The 12,603-nt window shown below is 42.5% G+C and overlaps 1 protein-coding gene across 2 annotated transcripts in view; it reads left to right on the top strand.

Moving 5' to 3' along the window:
• OFD1 (OFD1 centriole and centriolar satellite protein) overlaps window positions 1–12,603 on the top strand; it is a 449,276-nt gene that overhangs the window by 421,870 nt on the left and 14,803 nt on the right. For both annotated transcript variants that reach the window (XM_085622492.1, XM_085622491.1), the window contains exon 21: window positions 3,537–3,707. In XM_085622492.1, coding sequence (XP_085478618.1) covers window positions 3,537–3,707 — 171 coding nt within the window. The remainder of the gene's footprint in view (window positions 1–3,536; window positions 3,708–12,603) is intronic.

Raw genomic sequence — 12,603 nt, 5'->3', positions numbered from 1 at the left:
ATGGCTTGCCTGAAAAGGGACCTTCAGACAGGAAGAAATAACCTGTATGTAACCTGTATTGGGAACAGGCGAGAACCCTGTGGCACTCAAATTCGACTGGCTGGGCCGTGGATACGTTTTCCTTGTTGATATTAGCAAATTTACCAGACAGATAAGATTCAAACCATTCACCTACCAGCTCCAACCTCACTACTACCTCACGGAAGCTGTTAAGCAGAGTACCATAGTTGATTATATTGAAAGCTGCCGACAGATCCAGGAATATCAGGGTGGACAATCTCTTCTAACAGTGATACCTAGGATTGTTGTTTGTACATTCTGGGGTGAGGTCTCACTGCCTTTGTTTGCTCTGATGCCTGATTGCCGTTCACCTAACCCGTTGATGTTGTAAAGGTGGGCTTGTAGTTGATTTGTAGCTTACTTTTTCTGAACCTTAAGTAAAAAGCGGTCGCTGGCAATAAGTCTAATGTGTTTCAGGTCTAATGGATTCAAGGATGCCTTCTTCCCTAATGGCATCGTCCAGGATCTCTCTAAATCCTTTGTGGTGGTACCAGGTGCAAGGGAATCATTATTCACAGGTTGCCTTTATTTTAAGGGCAAAACTTCACTAATCTGCCTAACCATATTTGCTGGGCATTGGTATATTGTGTGTGTAGTGGGGTTAATCCTCTTTTAAAAATTCATGCTTTTTTATTCTAGGGAGATCTTATGCTGAATTCGGCCTCTTCTGCTTGCTGAATGGGCTTTGCTATTAAGAATGGCTTGTTTGGTGCTGAGAACATTATCATTAAAAAAGCTCTTCACAACGTGGCACTTAACCCCTTGCGTGCGCATGACGGAACCACGCCGTCATGAGCCACGGGCGACGTGTGCTCATGACGGAGTGGTTCCGTCATGCTGCGGCTGCTTCACCCATGCGTCGCTGATTCCCCGCCTGTGCGGGCGAAATGAAGAGTGGGCGGAGTCGTGATGGAACCACGCCGTCATGAGCACAGCTCGCCCGTGACTCATGACGGCGTGGTTCCGTCACGAGCATGGCGGCGCCGCGCTCACCCCACACCCCCCCAGCGCCGCGGCGGAATTTGCGCCGCGGCGAAGGGGTTAATTTGTAGCAGGAGATGTATTGTTGCATAACACCTCATCAACGAGGGTTTTAAATGGTTTGCACTTGAACAAGGTCTAATTGGAGTGGCTTCCTCTCTTTAATCTCGCTGAGAAAAAGCAATGATTGCCTATTTGCATGGCAATTTTTTATTTCTTTACAGAGGCTAGGTAGCAGAATGAAACAACTCAAAGTTGGATTTTTCTGCCAGGCCTATTGAGCTAGTCTAACTTTTACTGTTTTTTTAGGTTGAGAGTAAATAAAATATCACCAGGGGCAGACATACCAGTGGGCCATTCTTGATATCAGATATGAGGTAGAAGTGAATTCTTTAGCTTTGATATCGATAATCCTCATTTCTAATTGAAACAGAAAGTAGTTTGAAAAAATACTTGCATAAAGTAGGTGACTGACATCTTAAGAATGTTTTGCTATAAATAAGTTATAAGTGCACCAGTAAATGTAAAATGTTCTCGGGAAACAAAAGTTCTTTAGCAGGTGCATTCAAGTGAGTAAAACATTTTGTCATGTCTTGTTTTGTGGCAATTCCATAGATATTGTCCATCGTCATTTATAGCTAGAGTCTCAACTAGAGCCTCTATATTTTTTTCTCTTTGGGAGAATTTAAGATTTTCAGCCTCTAGATGCTGCATGTACCATTTATTTTAAATTGTATGCTACGTAAAGTTAATTGATTTCAAAAGTGCAATACCATGAAATCATGAAAAAAACTGGGAGTATTTTTCATTATAAAGCAGAAATATTTCATATCTGCATAGTAACTTTCAGAAATTGCTGGTGCGTTGAACCACACAACAATCTAAAATAGATTCCTTAATGCAAGTATTTGGATTTATCTGTCTTGTGACTGAACAAACTTACATTTATGATGCATGCATGAAATCGCTGACTGCTATGCAGAATTTAACAAAAACTAGTATGCCAGATGAGGTCACACCTTTTCTCCCTGTAAAATATGAAAGAGGGAGCAGTCTCTGTGAAGAAGGTAATTTAGCCTTTATTTTCAATGACCATAACTAACGCTATGTAATTCAACACAATGCCAACCGAGTTTTGAAAATGTCATGTGCTGCTACGTGGTGGATCCAGCTATGCCTTCGTGGAGTTTAAAACATGTAGGTGCATTTTACCCCTATATAAAGGTAATAGGAAAAATCATCATTCACCCGAGTTACTCTCCTCAAAACATATTGCAATCCTAATTTCATTCATTCTAACTAAGAAAAAGATGAAGAAAAAACATAAGGTTTGAATTTGTTTCTTAGCAAAATAGTGCAAGTGTGATTTATTATCCTTAAAAAAAATTAATCTAAATTTATTTTTAACATTTGTAAAATGTATTTACCATTTTTTAATTGGTGAAATGTAATGTTGGGTTGTTAGCAAAAAATGGCAGCCTTCTACTTGTATTGTTTTTATGCAAAAAAAATCCTGGTATTTTTAAAGCTATTTATTGTATTGGTTTTCCTGAATTTAAGCGAAAATTCCCATATAAGATAGTACGGGCTGTTTACTTATTTTGCTTGGAAAATGTAACTTTCGTATTATTAAAAATTGCACAGTTTTTCTTGTAAAGTTTTTATAAATTGTATAAAATAAGTCCAAATGAGTTCCTTAACTGCTTTCAACTATTGAACTCTGGAAAAAACATTTTTGACGGAGAAATATCCAACAAATGATTTTGAATGGGAAAAAGCATTCAATTGAAGTATTGAACTGAATGGTCAAATGTTCATAATTTAGCAATTTTCATGAAGTTCGAAAGTAGGAATTTAGCAGTGGTATTTGAATTCTGCACCTCTCTCATTAAAACTCATATTTCCTGTTAATATCGTGAAGCGTCAGTCTGGTCATCACATATTTTCTGATGTGAAGGTAGCTGCTTCTCCCTTTTCATCAGCTTTTTGTCAAAGGAGAAGAACAAGAGGTGGTCACTAATGTCTTCTTTGCGTAGCCTGTGGACACTAGCAAATCCAACTCATGAATTTACTCAGGTAGAACGAAATGTTGCACATTCCAAGTGTGTCCTCCTTTTCTGACAGGAAATAGAACCAGTTTTGTGTAGATGTAGTCTTTTGACCAAGTTGTAAACTATACAAACAGAATGTGTGTTCGTTTGGAGCTTCCAAACTTAATCAAATCATGCAAATTATTTTTCTTACAAGCCAGTGGTGGCATTTCAATCTGCAGTATGCAGCATGTGTGCAAATTCATGTATTTACTTAGTAAGTCAATATTTCTAGCCATTTTGGACCTCAAGAGCATATATTGTCAAATGATGGGGTCAGAAAAATCACGTTATCTGATCCCAAATATATTATCACTTTGATGCAGCTTAACACACACTAAGATAATCTTAAAATGTGTGTTAATCATAACTTCAGCTTTTAAGTGCATCCTATTTTTTTCTTAGAACCTAAGAGAAGAGTCTCCAAGACATGAAGAGAAAAAAGAAGACCTTGAATCTGAAAAGACGATCAGTGAAGTTCTTAAGCGTGAAGATCTTTCTGCCAATCCCATTGCAAACCCATTGGAAAAATATATGCAAATAATTTTGCAAAATAAGGAGCAGGAATTGGATAAGGTGAGAAGTGATACATTGTGAAATATCCGTAGTAATATAACACTGGGTTGCAATTTAGCCATCATGATCTAAATCATATTATGCTTTTTACAGCACAATAAAGCATTTAAATTAATTCTCTTAAAACATATTCACATCCCCTGACTGTCTTCCTTACTAACTAATTGCAGGCAGGGATCATACTTTTGGAGTAACGCATAAGCCAGTGAGTGACGTTGGGCAGAGCCACGGCTCCGATACTGGAAGTGGGCCGAGCCACCGGTGCTTGAGGGCAGTGGCCTTCAAAGAAAATCTTCGGTTCCTGGCACTATTTTTTATAATTGTTCTTTTTGTTAGTGTTATTTCTAAGATTTACAGACAAAGCAGAGCTTTGAATCCGTTGTAGTAAACCGATTATACTCACTAAATTGATCCTCCTTTCTAACCGAAGCATACATCGGACCATAAATACATATATTATAATTTATCTGGTTGCCCCGTGTAGGCATATATCTCTATAGCTAGAAGTTATCCATACATTTAGGGTTTGCAGCATGTTTAACTGTAGATCACATACTTTGCATACATCTGCCATCTAGTGTTGGGCTTGGATCATTGCGATTTATTAATCTTCGAAGAAGAGATTTCTGTTTCAAGGGGACTTGTGATGCCTTACCCTGAAGCCCACAATACATCAGAATCCAGACTCCAATTTACATTGTGTTTTTCCCACCACCAGATTTGGATTCAGACATGTCCAGGACATCGTTGAAGAACATACCAAAGTGCAAGCCTTCATGGAACCAGTGGTTGATGGACGAAAAGTTTACAACAATAACATGTTACATTCTTAAACTACTTTAACGACGAATCAATTGAAGGTTATATAAAAAGGATTAATTTGTGTGGCAGGCATGGAGAATACACCGTTTTTATTTTGACCGTCCTGCAATCACAAATTCCCATTGTCATACTATGATAAGGTTCCGTAACCTCAGTTTACTGAGGGACATCCACAAAAGTGCATGTTTGGCCTGTAATGCCTTTTGATCCAAAAAAGATGATTTGGCACAGACTCAACACTCGTTGGGTGCATTACACTGAAATGCAGTGACAAGATTCTACCAAGTCCCACTCACAGTGATGGCGCAGATGGGGGAAGGATTTATTTCGAACAACAAAATGGATCATTCACTGGTAACATGGAAGTCATAGAGGAGCTGAATGCCACATAGAGTTCCTCACAGGACTGTGACACTGGAGAGGATTCTTCAGGGCTTCCCACGAAACCCACACCTAAGACAAAGACCACACCTCAGGATTCCAGTTCAGACACAGAAGCCTGGGAATATTAGTGCCCGAGGATGGAGTCAGCACTGGATGATATTGAGGATAGCCCTTTGGGAATCAACATCAGAGTCCCAACTCAAAACCCAAAAACAGTTCTGAGAGCACCATGCCTTGCTTGATGAACCATTCTTGAAAAAGCATCAACCATCAACCAGCCGCAGAGGTTAAAACTGGTCAGCACAAATACAGTCTTTGGCAAGAGAAACACCTTGAGTCTAGCTACAAGACCCTCAACGCCAAGAGAAGGTTGATCAACCATTGATGCCAAAAACTCCTTTGAGGCAGTGTGCTTCCTCAATGCCTATCGCACCTACAAACACATTTTGCAGACACTGAGCTACCAGACACCAGTCAGTGCACAATATAGATAGACCCACATATTGGATCACAACCTCCATCTGCCACTGAAGATCCTCCAAAAAAAGAGGAAGCTTGCTTATATTCAGGCTATTTAAAAGAAATTAAGAGCATGTACAATTCTTATAAAGAAAAAGAGGATATTGTCTTGCCTATGGCATTCCCCCCTCTGTTTTCACAACAGGACGGCTTGGACCAAGAACAAGGCATAATACCAGCGATACACAGAGTAGTTCAGGATTTAGATGCACCAGAATACCTGGAAGATGCACGGGATGACTGTGGGATAGACCAGCAGCATGACACTTCACTTGAGCCTTATCGAGCAAAGGCATCACCCCCAGACAACACATTAGCATACTGCTCTGTCATTTCCAGTCAGCTGCACATTACAGGGTGCCAAATTATGTGGGTGTAGAAAATATATATATTTTTTTTTTATTGAAACCCTCTCCAGGGCGGAGTGCATAACTCAATTTCTTCCTATGCTTGAGACCACTTTAAAGTGCTTCAAAGACATTTTGAAAGACTCAGTGAAATCCTAGATTGTAAAAAGGGTGGAGAAAAAAATGAATCCTGATCCCCAGGATCCTATATTTATAAAAAGACATTTAACACCCGATTTGTTGGTGGTTCATAATGAAAGAAAACTTATGCAGCGAATGGTGAAACATCTCCTCCTGACAAGGAGAGTAAGACAATTAATGCTGCAGGAAAGAGAGTTGCGCTAGAAGCTGCCACACACTGGTGCATTACTAACTCCATAGCCCTGCTTGCCAGATAAAACAGAGACCAGTGGGATGAGATTTATGAAAACATATGCTATGAAAGAGCTGGTAAAATTGTGGTGGAAGGGAAAATAATTCTGAAGGGAAATATTGCTCTGGATGCTGCTGATACTGCCTTGTAGCAAATACCAAACAGTGTGCCAATGCTGCACATGACTTTAGACAAAAACTTTTTAAATGTGTGTATTGACTAAAACAATCACACTTTAGACTACTTTTTCGGTCAGATTTAATCAGACATAGTTCATTTAGTTTACATTAAATTTTCTTTTGCATCGAATAATCCATAGCCCTAATGCCACAACGTGGCAACCACATTAATTTTTTGTGTGTACAACAATTTTTTGAAAATTTTTTTAGACACCCTCTAGCAATATACAAAAACTTAACATAAACATTACACACTTTTCAACATTCATACCCACTCATACCCAATCAGAATCTTATAAAAACAACTCAGTGCAAACATGTCAATGACGCAAAAAAGGCCATCCGAAGGACAATGTTAAATTTTTAAACACTTTGTTCTTTGATTAAAGCTTTGTGCCAATTGATTGGCCTTGGATATTATGGTCTACGCGTTTCGAATCCCTTTTCTTCCTGGGATCCTCGTCAGGACCAATGTTCTCTGCAATTTGAATGCAGTCTACAGAATTCAGAGGGATTTCCTGCTCTAAACGTCAGCCTCTGCTTAAGATGTCAGCCGATGTCCAATATGTCAAACCATGCCACAAGTAGAACGATCAATCAATGGAGTGTGGCTGTGTCACAAGCCGTGTGTTTAACTCGCTTCAAGATTGCCAATGCTGTTCGTAACGCTGAATGTAACGAACTTCCCGCATCTCTATGGGGTTCTCGCAAGCGGCTGCTATGCTTGGTACACGGGGCAACCAGATAAATTATAATATATGTATTTATGGTCAGATACTGCCTTGTGGCAAATAAATACAAGCATCCTTCTCAGATGCCCTGCAGGCTCATAGAATCAGGGTTTACACCAAAGGTTCAACACCACATTGCTTTGCCATTCAATGGGGAACATGTATTTGGTCCTCAAGTGGACGAAAACCTTGAAAAAATAAATTGATACGCTTAAGGCTATGAGCCTTATGCCAAGCACATCCAAGCAAGGATTTTGCTGTCCACAAGCACAGGCAGAGGAGCTAAAACAGCCTTGGGTTCTACTAAACAGCAGTACTAATCTCCACAAAAGCCCTACCTTGAGAGCCAACAGCAGACCAAGGACAGTACCAAAGAGGTGAATTTCATGGCAATAATAATGGACGATGCTGAGGTGTCCAGGGCATGGATGCCACTGCAGCCAAGACATCACCAACAGGTCATCCAACACCTGTCCAATGAAGACTTGGGTTTGATTTACCTCAATGGCAAAATATAAACTCAGATAGATGGGTGCTTTCCATCATCACCCAAGGTTATTGCCATTTTCATGCAAATCCACCCAATAACCCACTACAACAATAGAGTAGGACTCTCAAACATCGGCAACTGCTGCTCGAGGAAGTACAAGTACTGCTTCAAAAAGGAGAAATGAAGATAGTGTCAGACAAACAGTGAAGAAAAGGATTCTTCTTCAAATATTTTCTCATTGCAAATAAAGATGGGACTGTGTGCTCAGTTATAAACAAAAGGGACATCATACCTCTTCTATAGCAAGACTTGGCAACTTTCAACCTTAAGTGTGTGCATTTCAATATCCCCATCTATCCTGCTCACAGTCAGTGGTGTGGAATATATTACCAATAAAGTTCTGCCATTTGGAGTCCCAGCTGCTCCATGGTTAGTCACAAAATATCTGGTGGTTGTGGCAGCACATCTGAGTCACAACCATATTCATGGTTTCCATGTATGTGGACAACTGGCTGGTAAAGTGAAGGAGTCGAGTGCAATTCTTTGCTAATATACAGCAAACAATTGCCCTACTTCACCAATTAGGGTTTGCCATCAATGTGAAAAAGTCCAACTTTGTCCACCAAGTAATTTAAGCCTACATGGGGACAACACTTAATACAATGACTGAAAAGCCCGTCTCAGCCTGGAGAAAATCAATTCCTTTCCGGCTACTTCTATTTATCGACACTGGCTCCTATAACACCCTTATTAAAGAGTCCACGAGTTTGGCATACAAGGATCCGCTCTCAAATGGATCTGTTCCTTCCTCACCGAACGAACCGAAAGGGTCTCTCAAACGGATATGTTCCTTCCTCACAGGAAGAACCCAAAGGGTCAGGCTGCCACCCTTCACATCAGAGACTAAGAAATTGATATGCAGAGTTCCACAGAGATTGTCTCTCAGCCCCACCCCTTTCAACAGATGCATGACACGGCTTAACCAACATCATCCTATCACAAGACCTCACCGTCACCTCCTATTCCGATGATACCCAACTCATCCTCTTTCTGATGGACAAAACAGCTACCGCCATAATGTGACCATGATAGCAGACTGGATGTGTACCAGCTGCCTGCAGCTCAGCTCAGAGAAGACAAAAGTACTGGTCTTCAGGAACAAGACCTCCCCATAAAACCCCACCTGGTGGCCTTCAGAGCTAGGACCAACACTCATACCGACAGCCCACACAAGAAATCTAGGGATCGTCCTAGATGACCAGCTCAACATGAATGCTCAAGTCAACGCAGTGTACACCTCCTGCTTCCACATCCTTCGCATGCTGTGAAAAATCTTCAAATGGTTGCCTCAGAACACCAGACGACGGTCACTCGAGCACTCATCACCGGCAGGCTGGACTACCACAACACTCTCTATGCCTGAATCACCAAACAAGTCCTGTACAGACTCCAGTACTTCTAGAACACCAATACAACACTCATACTCAACCTGCTGCGCTGTACCCACATCACACTGCACCTCAGGAAGCTTCACTGGCTCCCCATTCACATGCACAGCCAATTCAAACTTCTCATGCACACATACAAAGCCTGCACAGCACAGATTCAGAATACCAAAACAGCTGCATACACTTTCACCAACTCACCAGACACCTACGCTCTGCCTCACTCTCACTCACACACATTCCCTGCATCTGCAAAAGCAAAACTGGAGGTCACTCATTCTTCTACATCGCACCCAAGACATGTAACAACCTTCCTCAACACATCAGTCTCCTCCTCACTTATTGAGTTCCACTGGAAGCTGAAGATCTAGCTCTTTGTATAAGCATCCCTGGGACCACAAACCTACACACCTGCCCAAGCTCCTGGATACCCTTTTGGGTGATTAGTGCGAAATGCATATCCATATAACATAATATGATACGGTGCAACCTCTGGCAATGAGGATGATTATGAAAACACTAGGGATGACGGCGCCATGCGTTGTGTTAGGACTGCATGCCAGGTTGTACATGCATCCACTCCAAGAGTGTTTGACCAAAAAGTGATTAAAAGTGACTTGGATTTCAAAGGATCTAGTGTTTGGTGCAGCCCAGTTTTCACGTAGACAACATGATAGTAATGTACTGCATACAAAAAGGAGGAATACATTCAACCACCTATCCAAGTTTGAGCAAGAAATCTAGCATTGGGCCAAATGCCATTTAATTCACCTACTGGAACACGTGCCAGAAGTTGCTAAGAATGTAAACTGTCAGAAATCTTCAATCAGGATACATAATTCCTCCACTGGGGAATGCCCATAGCCAATCTGTTTGCAACACACATAAATGCAAAACAGCCAAAGCTTGTACCCTCACCAACAGTCCGTGGGCAATGCATTATGAATACACTGGTCAAGGATATTTGCATATACTTTTCCCCTCCTTCCGTTTATCCCTTATGTGATCAGGAAAATGCAGCAGTCACATATGACACTTATTCTAGTGACGCCAACGTAGTTGAGACAGCCATGTTCATATCTTCTTCTTGACATGACCATCTAGGGGCACTTTGACAAGGCTGCCATGTATGTCAGTGAGAGCGTGGTCTTTGGTAGATGTATGAACATCTGTGCGTGTGAATGGGATACATGTGTATGGGTGAATGAGAGTCTTGTATATGCTTGTGGCACAGGATATACCTTTTGCCTCATGTGGCACTGTTATATGTAAAACACAAACATACAACTATTTTTTTTACATGAGAGAAATTTAAAGTGAAGAAAAATGTTCTGCAAAAAATTTCATAATATGAAATATTTGTCTGCACTTTAAATTTCTCCCACTTAAAAAAATGGCTTTATTTTTTAGTTATCAACATGACACCGTTTCTACCAGCCACGGAAGCAAGATGCCTGCTGTGTGTAAATGCGACACTTTGAAATGGGAAAAAATTAAACTGAAGAGTTAATTTATGATGGATACATCTGCATGTGGATTCATCACTTTTTAAATTACCCCTTGCACAGCATTCCACAGAAACCTTTTTCATAGCTCTCCCGCATCGACGAGGATGTCACACTGGCACGGCTCCGCTCACGACTCCGCGTGACGATATCGGAGCCATAAGAAGACCTCGTCGGCATGCTGACGTCAGTTCCCTTTTTTCGCGCCATCAACACGTAACGGTTTTTCTAGGACTCTCCACTTCTTTGTGGTTTAACATTGTTACAGTTGTCTGTTATTGTAGCAGTGCGATGGCTACTCGGAAAAAGTCTGCTTTTAAACCTTTTTGGGGAATGTGGGGGACATATGTCCATCACAGTCCCTCACGATGATTTCCTTTAGTGCCTGTCATCTGACCTCGACATCGAGGGATGCCTTTGTGTCGCCGTATGAACCCGAAGGCCCTCAAGGAGAGGGAAGCAAAGCTGTTCATGCCCCGGGCAAAGAATCAGAAGAGGGGTTGGAAGAGGACAAAGTCGAGGTCCAAGTCCCTGACGCCCCACACCTCGAAGTCGTTGAGGAAACACAAGAAGAAGAAGCGCCATGTCTCCAGACATCGCTTTTCTAAAGACAAGTCGCCAAAGTTGGGGTTCCCAGCCCTATAGGATCACAGGAAGAATGAGATCTCGCCTACTGCTGGTGACTCCGGCTCATTCTGCGGCTCCGAGGGACTCTCTGGCGCCCAGGGAAGGGCCTCCTTCGCCACCAACCACTCCGCCCCCGGCTTCGGTGTCTCCGGCACCACAGCCATACCCAACCTTACGACCTTGGTCTGTTCCAGAGTAGGCTTTTCCAGATCCGTGCCCATCTTTTCCGGCTCCAGGTGCGGATCCTTTGCATTTTTAACTGCAATGTATGGCATGTTTGCCAGGGCGGCTAACCCTTCCGGTGTGCCTGGTGTCCCCGTGGGACCACTTTCTTTCAACATCGGCCTACTTCATTATTATGCCCAGGCACCTTTTATGCCTTTCATGCCAATGACCCCTAATTGGCTTCACCCAACGCCGACGTTCTTGATGCCGATTCTGTCCTAGGAGACAAGGATAGATTATTCTCTGGTGCTGTCAGGCTAAGGTCCGGCTCTGTCCCGACTTCGTGCGGCACCTGCAGTAGTCCTTGAAGGGCCTCCATCGACATCGGCTCTGAAGTCACTGGCGCTGCCGACGCAGATACCGAAAATAAGATCAAGAAGGGAGGCACAGAGGCTTCTGTAAGAGCAATAATTCTAGGAGCAACAGTAAGAAGCAGAGGAAGGGGAGATGGTGGATCCCATGCATGAATTTGAAGGGCTTCAGGAAGCTAGTGGGCTGGATACTTTGCCACAGTGGGAACTCTCTTCTCCTAAGGCACTTCCTTCTCAGGAGGTTTCTTCCTATCACTCTGTCATCAGGCAGGCTGCTGACCGTTTGGATTTGCAGTTGCCCACCGCAGAGGTCAAGTCGAACAGTCTGATGGAGGTTCTTCACTCTCCCTCATCGGTGATAGAACCTTTGCTTCCGTTCAATGAGGCTTTGACGGAACCCCTTCTGGAAGTATGGCAAAAGTCTATGTCTGCCCCAGCTGTATCCAGAACGGTAGCTAGGCAATGCAAAGTTTCGCCTGGGGATCCTGCCTTTTTATCAACGCACCCTTCACCCGAGAGATTGGAGGTTCAGGCTTCATGTTCGTCAAAGCAATCTTCAGGATCATTTCCATCTACTCCATGGGATAGGGACTCAAAAAAACTGGAGCAGTCAGCAAAAAAAGTGTTTTCATCAGCCAGTATGGCTTTATAGTCAACTAATGCTACATGTCTGCTAGGACGCTACATCAATGTGTTGATAGACTCAGCTGAGAAAGTGAATTCTGAACTTCCAGAGGATGTCCAGGGCCACTTTGCAGAGGTGCTGATGGACTCTCAAGCTGAGGCCCGTCAGGTTATTCAGTCTGGGCTTGATACAGCCGACTCCATTGCTCAGTGGCAACTAGGAGGCACGCCTGGCTGAGAGGATCAGATTTCTCTCCAGATATTGAGGCCACGCTCTTGGACCTTCCGTTTGATGGCTCTAGACTTTTCGGAAC

This window comes from Triturus cristatus, chromosome 8, assembly GCF_964204655.1.
Source record: "Triturus cristatus chromosome 8, aTriCri1.1, whole genome shotgun sequence".
Classification (NCBI taxonomy): Eukaryota; Metazoa; Chordata; class Amphibia; order Caudata; family Salamandridae; genus Triturus; species Triturus cristatus.
Note: the sequence above shows the minus strand (reverse complement) of the source record. Positions and strands in the feature narration are given on the sequence as shown.